We start from the raw sequence: 19,905 nt of genomic DNA on the forward strand, positions 1-19,905 counted from the left end.
TAATTTTACGATCAATTGTAATAAAGCGTAATTTGCATTCTGTAATTGAACGATTTGTTAGTATCTTTTTCTTTCTTGTAGATAATTTGAAATATTTATATTGACGATTGGTTGTTCACAGTTTGTTAAGTAAAATGGAGGTCAAGCGAAAGAAATTGAAAAGACTTTCAAAAACTAAAGTTAATGACACATCATTGTCTGTAAATATCCGCCCATTTTCTTGATAATGGTCTTCCTAAAAGAATAGCCTAAAGATTGGCCCGTGAGTTGGATAGCAAGTAGGATAGAAGGAATAGTCAGAGAGTGAGTTGATCGTATAAGGCAACCTCACGTTTTTGGTGGCAACTGGCACACTATTCGTTATTTGCTTGGAGGTAGTGGTAAAGAAAAGCAGAAAGAGCACTAGATGTATAGCAGGTGGTAGTGGTGGCTGGAGGGGTGGGGAGGGAGTAGAACACCTGGACGACTTCCTGCTACAGTGCAGACTGAACGAGCAGCTCAGTCTTCGGAAGAGATCGTAGTCCGTCGCTCGTAGAAGACCTACTTTGTGTCTCGTAGAAGACACAAACGAAAGTTTCACTGTAAGAAAAGAGAACGATGAAATATTAAATTATTTCAGAGAAAATATTATTGTCTCGTTTTGACAATTCGACTGTTTATATTATATTTTTGATTTGATTTTTATTTCATAATTTTTTGTTTTCAATTTGGAAAAAAAAATATTATTCTTACGAAGTGGTCTTGAAGAAAATATCTATAAACGTGCGAGATGACGAGTATGGCTCATCGATGGTGCATTCGGTGAAATATCACTTGTAAGAAAATAGTGTATTTTCATCATCTTCTCAAGAACTTTCTTATTTCGAGAAACGACCATTGGAATTCATCGGGGTGTTCGGGCTTGGAGGCTGGAAATAAAAGAAATGGAAGGGAAAGGATTTACGTGTTTTCTCCTTGTACTAGGGTCTATTGTTAAAGGTTGGCTTTTATTATTATACCTGTTTTTTCTTCTTTTCTAAAAAGACTTTTTTTCTAAAAGAAGCAAATATTTTTATTTTCATAAAAGATTCTAATTTTAGTTTCTTTTTTTTTAATATCTTCTTATTATATTACTATCAATAACACTTTTTCTTAATGTATTTACAAGAGTATGTTTCGTTTATATCCAATGTATGGACGATTAATCATATTTATTTCAAATGAATTTGATTACTTCATTTTACTTTATTTCACTTGACTCGTATTTCTTGTTCTCTATTTATTTCCTTAGAGTCTCATTTATCAAACATTCGCATCATTTTATTTCTAAGCTTTGTTCTATTTCCTTTTATTCGAATTCTACAGATACACAACGATGAGAAAACCATTTCTCTTCTAACGTCTTTCTTTTCTTGCGTTGAAATCTCCAGTCAAACGCCACGTGGTATATATCTATATATATATATAAAAGAAGATCGTACTGCTTTCTTTATTCTTTCTAAAAATTTTCTTACAGTTAATGAGATTATTTAAGATTATTTCATAGATTGTTTTCTAATTTATTTCTATCTCTAATCAACTAGCTGACAAATGTATTATGTAAAATCTAAAAAAAAATATAAAAAAATCTACGAATTAATCTACTCACTTTCCTCGAAAGAAAGTCGTACAACTTTTTTCTCTTATTGATTATAATTAAATGTTAACGAAAGACTATAAAAATTCTCCGCAAGAAAAATAAGATATAAAAAGACATAGAACATTGGAATTGTTTTTTTACAATCTGTTCAATAATAAAATTTCACATTTGCTTTTTATTTTCTAAACTGTTGTAATTATTAACTTCGTATAATAATGATTATTTTAATAAAAAAAAAAGGATTATTAATTCTAAAAACAATAATGTTTCTAATATCAATTAATAAGATAACATCTGGCACAAAATTTAATTCGTAAAAGTAGAATTTTAAAATCGTTAATCAAAAATCACGATAGTAAAGTAGTACTACAAAATATGCATTACGATGTCATCCGTATAAAAATAGCCGATGCGCATTATGCTTGCTAGAACTCCGTAAACGCATGAGCACGAAGTGAATCTTCTAGAAAATACGAAGTCAAATGCGTTCATAATTTTTTTATAGTATTATTACAAGTATATTCTTTATATATATATATATATTTTTTTTTTTATTAAATCGCAGTAACATAAATTATCGTGAACATAAAATTATAATATTAAATATTATTTCGATCTCGCAGAAATAGTTTACTGCGTTTAAATAAAGTGGCACTTATTGTGTGACAAATACTTAACGAACAATACAACATGCTTACGTTCATGATTGTGTATGATTAGTTCTGACAATTACTTAAACGCGATTATTATTCCAAACAATTGAATACACGTTTTAGCTGCTTGTTAAACGCTCTCTTTCTCATACTTACAATCGTTTCGTTTCGTTTCGTTACGTTACTCTCTCTTAGAACATTAGCGAACTAAGTAAGTAAAGATGATCATATCGTCGCGCAATCGCAAAAACTATAACATATTAAGATATCGTATTGTATGATAATCCTTGCTGAATGTAACGGTAAAAAATAGCGGTGACCTGATATTTACACCAGAATAACTTTTACCCTTTCCACGCGATCGTAGCTCGTTATGTCCACTCTACTGGCCCACATAAGTTTATTTACTCTGATCACGTTTATGTTGGTTGTAACTGCGAGTACCTGACCGTGGCTTATGCAGCCTTGCCATTTTGGCAACAAACGTAGGCGTAAATGTAAAAAAGTTTGTATGTGTTTGTTACTTCGACAAAACATTACAATCCACATTCTTTTCATATCTTCTTGTTGTATAGTTTAGCAACATAGTCGATAGAAAAAGTATATTCATTATAAATATGTTAATCGTATAGATTTAAACCGTTATGTTTTGAGTACCACAAATCAACGTGAGATCAATGCTGAGTTATTTATCATAAGTGTTTACGATGATTTAAAGATGAAACCGTTTTATTGTATCGTACCACAGGAATGTCACCTGTCCGCCCGACACGAGTCGTGGTAATCTCGACATTCATCTCGTTCGCGGTTTCATCCTATGACCTTGTCAAGCAATCGATCCTTTACACCTTCCTCACATATCATGCTTACGATCAATCTCACCTAAATTTGACGCGTTATTTTCATTCTACCTGAATATTCAATTAGAAATTAAAACCCTATTTATTATACTAAATATATATACGCGTAATTTGGAAATAAACATTGGAATAAAGTATGCTTTTAGATAAAAGTTAAATTTCGCAAATAAATCGCTTAGGTTTAAATCAATGTTAACATTTTGTTTGGCACGCGGTAATAGAACGCGTCACTGTGATTAATTCTTCAAAAGTTAAAATTTAAAGACGATTGCGCGATTTTCCACAGGATGCGAATCGCTTGCATTATCGTTTCCGCTGCAAGAACTCAAAGCGATTTCCGCTCGTTTTGAATCTTCGACGAAATCCTTGAGTTAGCCCGGCGAATCGTTGCGTAGGTTGAGCTATTACCGGAAGTTTCGTATCTTTTTTTCTTTCCTCTGGTTACACCCTTTATTAAAAAGAAAAAATAACATATATATATATATATATATATATATATATATATATATATATATATATATATATATATAAATTTGTTAACAAATCATGAAAGAATGATCACTCGTCTAACGAACAAGAATGAAATAAGATTACACAGTCTACGATATTGCGGACAAGATTCCTACGTAAATGACGATTTCAAACCGTATTACATAATGGAAGCTAGAACTCCGGGGAAGAAAAGAGAAAACATTAAAATGTTTGTTGCATCTTCACAACAGCAAAATGCTTTATAATGCACGTACATAAGTATTTAAGTAGTTTGTAAGCATATAAATAAGTTGTTTGCGTTAAAGCCACGGTGACGAGCCTCACCGGGCATCGAAGTCATCAAGTTAAAAACGTAGACTTCGATGCTTGATGAAGCAACGTCCCGTACATTGCATAGCCATTTAAACACATTTTACGCCTTTCAAGCAATTCTCTTTTGTAAATCCATACATGTAGCGTGTCTACGTAACTATGTATTTCATGGGTACAACGATTACCGTTGTTTAATGCAATCACGTGATTCTAAGGGAATTAGTTTCGTAAAAAATGTCTTCAAAAATTTTAGCACGTTGTTTGAAATTGTTTCAAGTATTTTTATGACAAGAAAGTTTTTGTAGTAGAGTATGATGTTCAGAATACTGTCTTTATTTTTTTTTATTGACAGATTAATATAAACAGTTTTCTTTTGTGATTGTATACTTTGAAAATGTACCAAACATTGTTTAATTTTCTTGAATATTATTTTTACTGCTATTCTCAGTTACATATTGATTAATTTTTTCAACTGGAATTCAACAACGTTAAAAATAAGTTTGCATGTCGAAACATTAAATACATTGTTTATAGTTTCCGATGGGAAAATATTACGACACTTGAGATACTACCAGTGTATCTTATCGATTTCTGATTCTGATTCCTGTATGTGTATATAAAGTTTATCGTAAATATGAAGCGTTTGAAACGTAATAAATGTATCTTAATACTTAGATATGCGTATTGAATTGCAGGTAGCATTAGCACTGGATGCGGTTATCCTGGTGCACCAGCTCACAGCAGTGTACGTTTCACTTTTAGCGGCATTGACGATGTTATAGACGAAGAGGATGCTCTTCTCAAAGAAACAGAATTCCCGGAAGGAACTGTAGCTACTTATTCATGCGAACGGGGTTTTGAATTACTTGGCCCAGCGAGAAGACAATGTCAAGCAGACGGGACTTGGACACCGGAAGGTGTTCCATTTTGTGGTAAGTCTTTTTTCAAATTTATATTTTTTTTTATACACATTTCTATTCAATCAGATATAATTCTATCGATCGTGCGTAAAGGAAAAATGTGTCATACGCGAATATAACATATATATACCTGTCTAATTATCAGAAGACAGGAAGTTTCGGTTAGTTGATCGACCCAATTCCGAATGTCCTTGACCGAGGCGCTCGTCGATAGATAGCCAAGAAATACCGAAGACAGTGGGGGCATTGCACCGTTAACTCTGAACCTGTTGCTCGTGCGCGGCCTTCCCAACCTTCCTTCCTCGTGCGCATTCCTAATGTGAAGCAGCCGCTATCCGTTGTCCTTGGGCAGACTTGATTTTTTTCTTCCTACCCCTTTCTCGCTCTATTTTTCTTAAATGCATATATACTTGTTGGTATAAATAATTAAAGGGTGTATTTAACACGTTGATTATCATTTCACAATAGAATAATACAATACGGTATATATCATTTTGGTATTACGATAAATAATGTTTAATTAAAATTGTTTTTGATGAATAATGCAATTGTTCAGTTTATTGTATAGTCCAATTAAATAAATACAATATTGTTCTATGGTGTTGATATTTGAGGCATTTAAGTCACTCATAATCCGTTTTGATCTAATTGAAAAAATCAATTTCTATCAACGTGTTAAGATATAATTTTATTTTGTATCGATAACAAAAAAAAAATATAAAACAAAAAAACAATAAAAAAAAAATCAGAATCCAGATGGTCGAGTATTCGAAATCGACTCCCTCGGCAAGAAAGCTCGACGCACTACTTCCTCCTTTTCTCTCGGCTCTTGTGAGAATATCGCGAAACGTGGAACTTTCTTTTCGACCTCCGTTTACACGTCTACTACGGTTTTATTCTTTCTAAGCGCATCGCTCGAAGGCACAACTTCCTAGATCGTTCGAATTCATCTTTACGATCGTCTACGATTCCTATCTTTGACATAACGTTTTGGCATGAAAACGGAAGAATACTTTCACTTATCTTATTATTTTCATCGATTTTACAACATAACACTTACACTTTATCCGATCAGGAAAAATCAAAGACACTCTCGACTCGAGAATCATTAGAAAATAAAACAAAATTTATTTCTTTTTCATTTACGCTTCGACGAAGCTCGAAAATTTCATGCCCGAGTTTAACACTTTCACGTAGATTCTTTCTACTACTTTCTTGTTATCGTTTAATTTCTGTAATAGAGCTTAACCATATACGGAAAATTGTGAAAGTAACGTGACAAGAGATTACGCATCATTTGCTAGTATTTGTATTTGAAAATTAAACTACTTTCGAAAGGATGCACATAATTTATACGTTTCTGATATTCTCATTGATTTATTTTTTTTTTTTCTATTATGACTACACAATATTCCGTTTTATTAATTCTACGTATAATAGAATACAGATAATCCTAAAACCTAATATGTCGGAAGACTTCCGTTATTAGAGTTATTATGGAACCGACAATATAATCTCTGCAAAATTTTTCTTACTCACGTTTACTCGCGAGAAATAACTGTAAATTATGAGGTACGCGAATGTATCGAGTTTGTGGGAACGTGCTATGTAGTTGCATACGTGTACAACCGTACAGCTGAATGTCGATGAGTAATTCAATATGTAGGTTTAGGTCGAGAACGCATCAATTATTAACTTATTAGTGTTGTAAATACAGTCATCTATTGGAATGTTGGTAAGTTGTCGTTTAAACTTGTTTCCGAGAAATATAATATTATAATGATGCAAAATGATTAATCGTATCGTACATCGATTATTCGAATAATCTGATCGAAAGGATTGAAATATAAATCCATTTATTAAATTAGACACCACAATTGAATATTATTCAGATGCTAAAAAAATAAAATAGTTTTATTTTTATTCCTCATACGAATTTAGGATATTTTAGATCATACATATTTCATTGGAAAATTATTCCTGATCACGCCATCCAAGTTTAGAATATTTAATCATATAAATTACATATCAGAATTATATATCTTCGAGATGATAAAATTAAAGAAAAAAAAAAAGAACAATTTTTCTTATCCTCGTATAAATTTAGAATATAGGATCTTAAATATAGGTGTCTAATTTATTTCTTCCTTTATTGCTATATATAAAAGTAAATTAATTAGCCTCATTAATATAATCAATATCGACACGATAACAGCAGCAATTTCAACAGCAGAAGCAAAAGTAGCGTCAGCATTGCGAGTTAGCGCCGGTAAAATTCTCACATTACGGTACAGTAAAACTACCGCAAGGCCAACGACTTCTTCGCGAATGCACTTGCCAGCACTTACTGAACAAAACTTCTTATTCTTATTCTTCTTATTATTACCCTTTTTTCTTTTTCTCCTTATTAATTTTTCTTTTCTTTTTCGAGGCCGCGACTGTTCATCTATCTGCGTACTTCAACTAGATTTATATGTATTGATAAAAACACATACACTGTACACATACATTGAGTACCAAAGTACCTATTCGCCCATTCACGTATGTACATAAATCGCGGCCATACTCGCGACCTTCTTTCATCATGTACTTATTACATACTTGTATATACAAGGAGTATGGCAATGAGTCTTGGCGGCCTTTTTCTCATCCATTGCGATTCAACGATCGCGATCGAACGATTAACATTAAAGTTTCAATCATGCCATGTCACGTAATCTCTCGTCAAATTGCATTTAACTTATAACGAATGATTGAAAATAATTTTAATTAAGAAGTTAACGGAAGGATTAATGAAATGATCAAGTTCTTCTATTGAAGATGAATATGTGTCTAAAATAATGTTAGATTAGCCAATAAATTCATGTTAATTTCTGCCTTTTTATTCATATAGAAATATGGTATAGACTTATCGTTCAATCTTAATTAAGTTTTGATTATTTTCTCTTTGCGTTTTTAGTATTGAACGTTGCCGGAGGAAAAGCACCGATGCAATCCAGCAGTTTGGAAGGCGGAATTCCGCAACGTGCTGTTGACGGAAGCAGCGCACAAATTTACACAGCACAAACTTGTACCTTAACAAGACCCGAACACAAACCATGGTGGTATGTGAATCTTCTGGAACCGTACATGGTACAACTGGTCCGATTGGATTTTGGAAAACCTTGCTGTGGTAAGTCAAGTATTCCATTTTAATTTCCATTGATCAAATCTGCGATTAATTCGACGGATGTTGTTAATAAATGACTTTCTTTAATCAGCTAATTATCAGTAAACTAGCACAAGTAGGAGTCTTATTCATTTACTGAGATATCTATATTTGATTGGGTGCTTCGATGCATGAGTTTCCTCGACCTCAAATCGATTCTTTCACTATGTTGATTTTCTGTCAATCTTTGAGAACGCGCTTTCTTTCCACTGACCAAAGATAATCAAAGCGTCTAATCGAGGTAAACCGAAAGAGAGCAGAATTATCGTTCAAGCATCGTCTCGAACCATCCGTGAAATTGTACGATGAATTCACTAACGCTGTATTAATCCCACTTCTTCTTTTTTTTTTATTTCTAACAATTTAATATTTACGTTTGATCGATCATTATTCCTAGAATTCGTTAAAATTATTCAATCAGTTAGTTAGTTTAGAGATGGATTATTACGGGAACAATAATCGTCAGTTTCTGATGTGTAAAATTGATTTGACGTGAATACACCTGGATAAATATCGGATGAAATGATCTCTAAGGAAAAGTTGGCCATGTGTGGCAAAATCCATGATGTATGCAGCCTTCTAGCAACCTCTTGGACACGGCCCAGGGAACTTCGTTGAGATAGGTATCCTAGGATGATTTCCACGTTATGCCTTCCGAGTCGTCTACATGCCGTACTTATTTGCAATTAAATCAATCGCACTTCACAATAACCTACCTTATAATTGTTCTTCGCGGAAAGAAAAGATGAGAACTTTCACATTGAGCAACAGCCGTGACGATCATAGGTCTTAACGATCCTATACAATGCAGATAATATATGTGATGTGTGCAACTATAATGTTTATGTGTTTCGTTTGTTGAATTTATTCAGATAGATAATTAAATAAAATAGTTTATAAAGTTTGTTCTATTTTTAATTTTATTTATAAAAAAAAAAAAGAGGAAACGATTACAAGCGGAACGAAACATATATTATCGATAACGTATATCAAATACTAATTGAAATTTATGCAAACACGATTGAATACGCATGATCGCCGAAAAAGGAAAAGAAAAGTGAACGCAATTGAGAAAACCAGGACAAGATCATTTTATTGTCCATAAAGTAATAATTTAGCGAAGAGGACGAGACGATCCGTGACGACAAATCGACAGGAGTTTCTCTCAAGTTTAAGAGAAAAGGAAGAAGAAAATGACGAGAAGCCGGACATCGGCTTCGTTTTGATATCGCGTTTCCTTTTCGTACTTTCAAACAGTGAAATTCAACGAGTTTACCGATTTATGAAAGTTCTACGTATTAGATGCGTATATCGTTTCTTTTATTTTCTTTTGCCCCTTTTTATTTCTTCTGTCGAAGAGAAACGAAATGTCTCAGAGAGAAGAGTATGTAATATTGTAATAACAATCTACGCTGTAATTCATTGTTGCGGCTGAGACGTTATTTAGGTTGAAATGATGTTGCCTTTTTTTTTTTCATTTCTTCATCAATTCGCTTTTCAGTTAATTACGTTTAGTATATTTAAACAAAAACAAAAGAGGAATTTTAACGGAGCGAAAAGAAAATGAAGAAATTCGTTTTTTTTTCTTTAAATTAATAGGAACTGGTATTCCTGGTACGATCGTCGTTCGCGTCGGTAACAATCGGCCGGATTTAGGAACTAATCCAATTTGCAACCGTTTCACTGGCCCACTGGAAGAGGGTCAACCTCTTTTCCTTCCTTGCAATCCACCAATGCCTGGTGCATTTGTTTCGGTGCATTTAGAGGCTTCCACCCAAGCGCCAATTCCGGTGCAGCTATCCTTGTGCGAAGCTTTCGTTTATACGGATCAGGTGTGTAGTTGCGATCAACGCATCACTCATATTACTTATCCTTAAAATTAATTAAATTTGTTATCTTGTGTTTTGATATTCCTATGCACAGGCATTGCCTATCGAAAGGTGTCCACAATTCAGAGACCAACCACCAGGATCAACAGCCACTTATAATGGAAAATGTTACATATTTTATAATCGGCAACCGATGATCTTCGCAGATGCTTTAACCTTCTGTCGTAACCGGGGTGGCACTTTAGTCGATGAAAGTAATCCTGCACTTCAAGGATTCATTTCCTGGGAATTGTGGAGACGACACAGGTACTGTATATCCATCTAAACATTTAATAGTCAATTCTTTGTTATCTAATCAACTATATTGATATTATTTATTTTTTAAGAAGGAGTGACACTACCAGTCAATACTGGATGGGTGCGGTGAGGGATGAACATGATCGGACCGTTTGGAGATGGACAGGTAGCGGAGAAGAAGTTTCCGTATCTTTCTGGAGTCTTCCACAAGGTACAGAAGAAGATTGTGCTCGATACGACGGTAGCAGGGGTTGGCTCTGGTCCGATACACCTTGCAATGCTCGACTCAATTTTATCTGTCAACACCGTAAGCGTTATCTTTCATATTTCATATTTTTTTACCATTTTAATGATACATTTCTAATAAAAATATGCTCAATTCGTAGAACCACGATCTTGCGGTAGACCCGAACAACCACCAAACTCAACCATGACCGTGGCAGCTGTAGTAAGTAGAAATGCTGCTACTCAATACGAAGTTGGTGCTTCTGTAGAATATACTTGCAACTCTGGAAGTCTACTAATTGGACCTTCGACTCGTACCTGTCTTGATACGGGCTTCTATAACGAATTTCCACCGGTTTGTAAAAGTAAGGATTCAAAAGTTGCTGTTTATCTCCTCGCTGATTTTAATGAGTTATAAACTAACTTCGCTGTCGTTTTTTTTAGATATCGAGTGCGGTTATCCCGCGAATATAAAGCACGGTGGTTACACGTTGATTAACAACACTGTAACTTATCTGAGCCAAGTACTCTATTCTTGTGACGAGGGATACGAAATGACAGGTAATCGATGATGACAGTAATTATTATGATTATACGATCTCACGTAAAATTAATCTATTATTTTTTTTTCATTTTATAGGTCGTGCAAGGTTAACGTGCGACATTGATGAAAGATGGAACGGACCACCACCGCGTTGCGAGCCCATACATTGCGATCCACCCACAATGATTTCTCACAGTTTCGTTAAAATCGATGAAATCGACGAAACTGAAATAGCAGGCAAAACGAACGTTAACAGGAGTCTTCTCGTTGGTAGTATTGTCACTTATACATGCGAAAAAGGTTATAGATTGATCGGTTCACGGCAGATTCTCTGCTTACAAACCGGACTTTATGATCACGCTGCACCATCTTGCATAGGTAATTTCAATTATTTATAATTATTTTAGTGTTTTATTCATTGAATATCTTATAACACATTTTAACTATTCGTATTGTCCATTTATGTTTGTATAGAAGAACCTCATTCGACTACAGTAACGTTGCCTCCTCGAGTGACTTCACGACCAGCAACGAGTAGCAGACCACGACCATTCGTTACAACGAGGATTAGAACGACTACATCAGTAACAAATGTACCAACGAAAGCAACTACGACTACTACGATGAAATCAACGATAAAATCAACAATAGTTCCACCAAAATCACCGATTACTGGTGAACACATGGCGACTGTTAAAGAAACCGAACCGAAAAAGTCAAACGTTAACATACAAAGTGCTGTTTCTTCTCCATCATCGATTCTAAATGATCATAGCAAGGATCATCCACAAGACAACGAGATTGCTGGTAGTGGTGCTGATCATGTGCAAGCCGGTATTGGCACAGGTGTACCCGAACCTTCGGGACCTTTACAAGTGGACACATCTAATCAACCGGCTAGTGCTCATCAAGCAAAATTAAATCTTGGTGCAGTCATTGCACTCGGAGTCTTCGGCGGTTTCGTCTTTCTTGCTGCAGTCATCACAACAGTAGTCATATTGATACGCAGGTAAGGATAAGTTATTGTAATATCTAACTAGACGAACATACAAATATCACAAACAAGCAGTCTATGTCTTATTCTGCTACGATTACATGATTAACACTCTTTTATACATAAAATATCCGCTCTTTACCTACTTCTGCCTACTGTATCGCCTGTACAATATACAAGGTGTAACAAAGTTACTGGAATGCATATCTCATATTTATAAAAGAACAATTCTTTATTTATGAATTATAAAACATTCGAGTGTGATGTTATTTTTAGTATGGTCTACTTATTATTCCAATATATTTAGTATTCAGATAATAAGATGAACATTTTGTATGCAGAGTATGCAAATATAATTTTAGAATACACTAAGTAAATTAGAAATTAAATATATTTCCACGTTGACGTAACTAATCTACAAATAAGGATCTCATTTTAAAATGATCACGTATTTTTGTTACACCCTGTATTTCGATTTCTTTACTTTTCTATCTATTTCTCCTCTTTTTAATCTTAAATTAAACGCGAAAACGTTATTCCTTTAAAAACCAATTCATTAACCATTACCATCGAATTAAATCTTTTTGACAAAGAATCGCGATTTCGCGTAGAAATGTCGCGTACTCTTCTTGTTTCATCTATTAACGAATTCCTTTCCGACGCTGGTTCCTTTTCCTAAAAATCACACAATGATAGTAAAAATCGTAAATTATTTCTACGAAAAGTAGAAGTGACTAGCGGTAGACAATTGATCTCTGATCTGATCTTTCATCAATAATTTGATGTTAAAAGAGTTAAGAAAATAATCTCCAAATAAAATCACATAATTTAAGTCATTTACAATTTTCCATTTTCGAACTTACAAGAATAAAGTTAACAGGATACCGATTGTTTTTAATTGTATACTGTCTCTATTGTACACTGTGCAAGTGGTAGGATCCAATATTCAACCGTTTCCAAGAAAACGAAAGAAGAAGTTTCACATTTTACTACTTGCACAGAGTGTATGGGTCTTGATGGACTCCTACAATTGTGTAGAATTAAAAAAAAATTGGTATCTTGTCAACTTGGTTTTCCCCATTATTAGTAAATTGTCATAGTTAACTCGCCTTTGATTGTGAGATTAGAAAGAGGCTTTTACTTGTAACTTGGACGTGAGTAAGTTCGAATAAAAAGAGTAGAATTGAAAAAAATAAAAATGAAGCGCGCTTAGGTAGATAGAAACAGTTGAGATTCATTCAAGAGTTGAAATGTTTGCGTGGTTTGGCGGTAATTAGCGGCAGTGGAAGCGTAAGAGGAAGGCGCCGCAGGGGGCTCGGTGGGGTTGGAGCGTTAAGGGGTGGCGGTAGCAGTGGCCTTGGAAGGGGCGAGGCAGGAATGCCCTCGCGTTGGTATACGCTACTGGCGCTGCCCTTCCCCGACCAGCACCTGGGGCGCCGCGACCTCATGGCACGCCGTGGTAGCGATCATCCTTACTCCTTCACCATCTCGGCAGCACACCGTGCCGGTTACTTCTCAAACCCCTCTATTTGAATTCTAAATGAGTACAACCACGAAAAAGCAATATCCAACAAACAATAAAAAAAAAAACGAAAAAAAAGGAAAAAACAAAAAATCAAAGACAACAGCAACAACAATTACGACTAAGAAAAAGAGAGAAAAAATAAAATAAAAAAAAAAAAAAAAACAGGAAAAAGGAAAGAGAAACTTATACGAATAAAAATAAAGCAGCAGGATAAAGTTTACTTCTTCCCCACCCCTCCAACCGCAACCACCGCCCCACCACATCAACCATCAACACGTACCACCATCACAACACCACTGTACGTCAATCTCGCAAGTGATAGTCAAGGTAAACGAGCAAAGTTTCTACTGCGCACTACGTATAGTGGTAGCTCGTTTCACCGGCAGCCTAGCGGTGTCCTTTTTTCTTCTTTTTGTTTTTTACAAGAAAGGAAGCTTCGTATTATTACACGCGATTTTTTTTGCACGCGTTCCTCCTCCGCGAGTGACCATTTATGCACCCTTATCCTGATTATATATTAACTTTTCCTTTATTTTTTTCCAAGATTAATAATAATAATCACTGTGCAATGCTTCACATCGATGCATGTGAATAAAATAAAATGTTTGCTTTGATCTTCTTCATGCACGATTGAACAAAAATTAATCCTAAATTTTACTTTTCGCTTGAGGTTGATTAATTGCCAATGATTGTTGATAATAATTGTTTCCTTATGGAAATATACATATAATTATTCGTTGATTATATTTTATGGCAAAGTCGGCCTAACTATCTTTCATCATAACATTATTCTTATTCTTCTGTTCATTGCATCGTTTACATTTCGTTGGTTGTTTATTGAATCACTTGAAAAATAATAATCCTCTAACTAAACGCTTTATAGAATAATTTTGATAACATTATGATTGTTAGGAACAATATCTTTATTTTACAATCGTCTTATCCCTGTTTATACAGGAACCGTGGTAGAAGCAGTAAACATTATCGCCACCGAGCATCACCAGATTGTAATACCGTTGCTAGTTTTGATAGCAGTTCATCCGAAAGTCGAGGTGGATTAAATCGGTATTACAGGCAAGCATGGGAGAATCTACACGAAACCACTGGACACAAGATGAACCATCCTGCGTTACAGCGCAAGGAGACCCTGGATGAACCAGGTTATCGGGAAAATTTTCGCGGCAACAATACCGAACGTGATGGTTCGGAATTAGTTGTCAGCGATGTCGCAGCTTATCCATCCAGCAAGCATGCTAGTGTTTCCGATAAGAAACGTCATCACCACCACCACCATCATCATCACAATAATTCAACACCCGAATGGAGACAGTCACAATCTCATCATAGATATTGAACATTTCACGGGTGATTATATATTTCCAATTTTAATTTCAATCAAAGAAATTCATTGGCACATTCGCTCTTAACAAGAAAAACGTGCGTACGCATATAGAATTGTTTATTATTTTGATAGATATACGTGAGACCTTTGCTATGAAGGATTTGATATTATCGCTCTGTTATCTTATGAATAATTTATAGTTAATCGATTTGTTATACGTCATACTGTACATACATATATGTAGAAGTATTTTAATATGCGATTACTATAAAAAAAAAAATAAGAATTATGTTCATCTTGATCTTCGTGGAAGATCAGAAGATTTTTTGTAGCAGAATGCCAAAAAAGAAAGAAAAGAAAGTAATATATACATATATATATATATATTTATTACGATCAAATCTTGGCATATATATATTTATCTATAGCAAAGTGTACCTTTAACTTTCTTTTAAACTTTCTTCTAGACTTTCTCTCTCTCTCTCTCTCTTTCTTTTTTTTTATTATACATCTTCGTATAATAATATTATCTCGAATAGGTTTTGTCGAGTTTTTCCGATAAGAATTGAAATCTGTCATGGGTACCTTGGCCTCGCCTTGAAATTACTAATTACTTACAAAAAGGACAAAAATAAATAAGGGAAGGCCGATGTTATCCATTTCGGAATAATACGTTCGTTTAGTGACGGAAGCTACTTTGATATGTAAATTGGGTAGATAGAATACAGTTTGTACAGAACACAAACACCTCACAAAGTGACTTTTTTAATGACGATACGTTTCAGAATACATAATAGATAACAAATTTATCTTCGCGTTAATTTAATATAAACGGTAACTATCGTTATAACTAATGTTGACTGAGATAAGATATATTCATATAATTATTTTGTATACATATGTATTTATTTTGCCAAGTAATGACGAGTAAATTATTATAGTGCCATTTTGGGCAAATTACTTTTAATTTACCTAAATATGATATATATTTCGTGAAAATAATCTTATACCATTAGTTGTTAGTTACTGTATTGTATCGATTACATTAAATAAACACATATATATTTATGCATCATCTTTGAGATTCTATTCCATCAACATTTTATTAATCAATGACATATGTAAATCATAAAAAAAAAAAGATATTTCTAGTAAATAATATTTCAACAACAACAAAATACAATATTGTATTTCGTAACAAACGGATACAAAAATGAAAGATTGCATGATTTTATTTGAAAATATATTGTTCAGACTTACTCCCTATAATTTCATTTAAAAAAATTACAATTAAAGTACACTTAGCTTTGTAACCATTTATTAATTAATTCTCCGACTCGTGCTCTGGTTGCTTTTAACTCAGCCGTATCATGTTCCGAGGGTGGATACATGTTGGCGCAATGCGCGGTACCTTCAATTAATGTCATTTAAAATATTTGCGAAAATATTTGATATAAAATCGAGTAAGTGTATACATACCATTGATAAAGATAGCAGTAGCCTCAGGACCTAATGATGTTGTAATACCTAGCGCATGCCACGGATCAACAGATCCATGTACGAATACTACATTGTTTACTTTTAACTGTAATGCTCCATACAGAGTATTGGTTCGTTTTACTGCATTATTAAGTAAATTTAAATTATATCTGAAAAAGAATATGACAAGAATGTAATAAATAATAATAATAATAATTATTATATTATATATTTTAACGGATTATTTTAATATAAAAACCTGGGGCCAAAAATATCGATGCACTGTTGGATGAAAAATTCGACCGGAAACGTGTCGCTAAATAAATTTGGACGTGCGGTAGATGTTTGGAAAAATCCAAATTCCGTACACGTTTGATAAACCCATTGCCGACCTAAAAATATTGAATTATAGTTTTACACGATAGTAAAGAGAATAATTTTTGTTAAATTACCTCCTTCCCCTGCTTCAGAATTCCACGTTACATTCTTTAACTCGTGAAGCATATTTTCGTATCTAAAATCCAAACATTTTTCTTTGCTAGCATTTAATATCAAATTATTTATAAGTGCTAGTCTATCGATGGGTGCACCTATCGTTTGGTTCATAAGAATTTTACATGTATCGTCAACGGTCAAATTAGCCATTCTTGAATTATTACGATTATCTTTATTGTATTGAACAATACCCGCAAAATTACTTGCTATAGTTTCGTATAAATTTGAAATATCTACGCGTTTTGTATATCCAGGATCTATCGGATCACACAGGCTGCAAAAAAAAAAGAAACAAGTTAAAAATAAATATCTTGAAATACTATTTGCAATTAATAAATTCATACTCACTTGAATTTTTTAACAAGACCTTGTTGACCTATCGGATGACGTAACATTATATGAAATTGTTTGTTAGCAGCTGCAATCACATCCACGCATGATTGAGAATATTCTTTAAGAGCATTTTCGACGATAACGTAGTACTCTGTAAAATATATTTTCATAATCTAAATATAATAATGATTGTAATATTTGTAATATAAATACTAATGGATCTATCAAAATTTAGTTGGTCAATAAATAGTTTTAACATTTTATATTTAATATTTTTTACTAAATATTTTAATATTATATGTGCATATACTTTATTGACCAACCCAATATGTAAAATATATAAAATACTAAACAATCTAGAAAATTATATACATAAGTCAACGTTATATCTATTGGATAATTGATATCATACTAACGTTGAAAATCAATTTTTGCAAGAAGAGGACCGCTGCTTGAAACAGCTGCATGTACAAGATGAGGATATTTAACTCGCATCCATGCAGCTAATGATCCAGGATAAGAACCTCCAAAAACAATCCATTTTGTATTCTTAGTTACATTATAAATATCATTCATACTTTCTATAAAGTATGCTATATCTGCAAGCGCTTGTTCTGAACTTAAATAAACCAAGTTCTTCACGCTCATATCTCTGAAAATTATTAATAATAAAATGATATATATTAAATTCTATGATATTAAGATTACAGATTATAGAATGTTAACTAACGCAGTAGGATGACTTTTTCCATAAAAGCGATGTTCAAGTTGAAAGCACATAGCTCCAAATTGTTTAGCATATTCGATCCATTGTCCTTCCACCATCCACTTTGCAGTTGCTGTTCCTTCGCCACCAATTAAAAGGAACATAGGACCACCAGGCTTATAATATTCGGAATTTTGAAAATATCTCTAGAAAAGGAATGATGAAATAACCGTTTGAGTTCAATAGCTTATTAAAAAAATATATTGTTAAAAAAGTAACACCCCATAGCCTTTAGAATTATTTAAAATCTATATTTATACCTGCTCCCAAATACGTGCATCGGTTGGATTAAAGTGATCAAGCATTTGGGTAAACCATTGTTCGTTAGGAAGTTTTTCATATTCTTTGCTTAATAGCAGTGTACCTAAATTTCCATCTTTACTTCTGCCTCTTATAAAATTCCGCAGTGCTTCAGTAATATTTAAAAAAACTGCTATTAACAGCAATGATGATAATAATCGCATTTTTCTAGAAAACACAAAGAAAATAATTATTATAGAAAAACAAATACGAAAATACAATAACATGTATGCATATACAACTGTAACAATTATTTGTTTAATGATAATAATCATAAATGTAAAATATTACTTTATAAAAAAGAAAACGATTGGAAATATAATAAAAAGAAAAATATAATTTTTTCACATTGAACAATATTTTCAAATATATAATAAAATAACATATAATTTTACTTTTATTTTTAAATTAGGTTTGTACTAATTGTAAGTGGTTTTCAAAAAAAAAAAAAAGAGAACAAATATTTCAAAGTCTAATGTTAGGAACAATAGATAAGACAGTGATACGAGTGTACAAAAATAAAATACACAAATATTTACATATATCACTAACAATAGAAACTTTCTATTTATATCTTATTGTTTGTACGTGATAACCAATATGTTACATAGATATATGAATTATATAGTGTTATTTATTAAATGTTTTCAATTAAAATATGAAAAAGAATACAACGATATCGTAAGAATGATAAGAATTATTTCCACCACGTTCGATAATTAAGTAAGAATATTCACCTATTTAATTTAATTTCGTTTATACAAGCGACATATATTTAATTTTACTAACAAATGTATTAACTTAATAGCGAGACTTTTAACAATTACTTTTTAACTGTCACTCCAGAAATTTTGTGGTTTCTTTTCCATTCAACTAGACATTCAACTTTGGGATATTCTTTCCCTAGGTTACTAGGCGCGTTAAGGCGCGTTCACACCGACGCGAGGAACGGCCGCGGAGAAAGGAATGGGCCTAGGAGACTCCGTGTGGAGGAAAGAAATTCCCGATTATATTTTTGATCCCGTGGGACGATATTTATTTGTCGGCGTGGTGTGCCACGTGGTCACGTACAGAAGATAATGTTTGCACACAGGAGATACTTTTTACACAGTGAGCGCGATGAGAGAAGTGCGACCGGACGGTTCGACTGATGAAGCAGAAGTGATGTGGTTTTTCCTGCGTGTGCACCGCCACGGCGATCCAGGCATGCGGAAGTGGGGAGAGCAACAGTCGCAGTGGTCACTCTTCTGCTCTGACCAACCAAAGGCGTGGTCAGGCCAATCAGATGCCCCTGCGGAACCGCGTCATGAGGTGCTTGCGTATGTTAGTGCTGGCGGCCGAGAGGTGTCAGCACTTTTCCTGCGCGCGCTGCTATAGCTGCGCGCTGTTGGCCGAGAGATGTCAGCACTGCGCTGGTGCGAGACGCCACAGCCACTCCCCCTCTGGACCGGCTGCCGGAGGCGAGGCGGAAGGTAACTCTGCGGAGGATGTTGGGCCGATGCTTCTGTCTGGGTGCTCCGCTGTTAGGCATGATGGTGCCTGGTTTGGCGGAGGCGGTGGCGAGACAATGAGAGGTCTGGACGCCGGAGGTGGGTCCTGAGTCACTGGCCGAGTTTTAGGCGCTGGTAGTGGTGAGAACGATGAAGTCGGCGACCGCGGAGGCGGTGCCGAAGCCTGTGTCGTGGTGAGAGCCGGTGCACGGTTCAGATCCTC

General features: G+C 34.1%; 2 protein-coding genes across 5 annotated transcripts; one reads left to right on the forward strand and one right to left on the reverse strand.

The window, feature by feature from the left end:
- Positions 1-380: 380 nt before the first annotated feature.
- On the forward strand, positions 381-15,894 carry LOC107065407 (uncharacterized). 3 transcript variants are annotated; one of them, XR_016178333.1, is made up of 12 exons: positions 381-978; positions 4,631-4,867; positions 7,815-8,027; positions 9,663-9,895; positions 9,987-10,198; positions 10,279-10,496; positions 10,576-10,779; positions 10,859-10,975; positions 11,055-11,336; positions 11,433-11,967; positions 13,230-13,804; positions 14,435-14,573. XR_016178333.1 is itself a non-coding variant. In XM_015319065.2 (11 exons), the coding sequence occupies exons 1-11, from the start codon at positions 924-926 to the stop codon at positions 14,829-14,831; spliced, it is 2,703 nt and encodes a 900-aa protein (XP_015174551.1). In that variant the 5' UTR covers positions 400-923; the 3' UTR covers positions 14,832-15,894. The 3 variants fall into 3 exon arrangements, 2 of the variants coding, with proteins under 2 accessions (XP_015174551.1, XP_015174552.1); XM_015319065.2 differs by lacking the exon at positions 13,230-13,804 and having other exon boundaries at positions 400-978; positions 14,435-15,894; XM_015319066.2 differs by lacking the exon at positions 13,230-13,804 and having other exon boundaries at positions 405-978; positions 10,282-10,496; positions 14,435-15,894.
- Positions 15,895-16,033: 139 nt separating this feature from the next.
- On the reverse strand, positions 16,034-19,076 carry LOC107065417 (putative serine protease K12H4.7). Of its 2 annotated transcripts, none has more exons than XM_015319092.2 (9): positions 18,930-19,076; positions 18,153-18,360; positions 17,857-18,038; positions 17,543-17,778; positions 17,142-17,277; positions 16,751-17,067; positions 16,558-16,690; positions 16,299-16,468; positions 16,034-16,230 (listed from the first exon to the last, which is right to left on the reverse strand). In XM_015319092.2, exons 2-9 carry the CDS (start codon positions 18,354-18,356, stop codon positions 16,121-16,123), a joined length of 1,488 nt encoding a protein of 495 aa, XP_015174578.1. In that variant the 5' UTR covers positions 18,357-18,360; positions 18,930-19,076; the 3' UTR covers positions 16,034-16,120. The 2 variants fall into 2 exon arrangements, with proteins under 2 accessions (XP_015174578.1, XP_015174579.1); XM_015319093.2 differs by having other exon boundaries at positions 19,020-19,074.
- Positions 19,077-19,905: the final 829 nt, after the last annotated feature.

This window comes from Polistes dominula, unplaced genomic scaffold (genome assembly GCF_049000335.1).
Source record: "Polistes dominula isolate Pdom_NZ unplaced genomic scaffold, Pdom_raw_medaka contig_24, whole genome shotgun sequence".
Classification (NCBI taxonomy): Eukaryota; Metazoa; Arthropoda; class Insecta; order Hymenoptera; family Vespidae; genus Polistes; species Polistes dominula.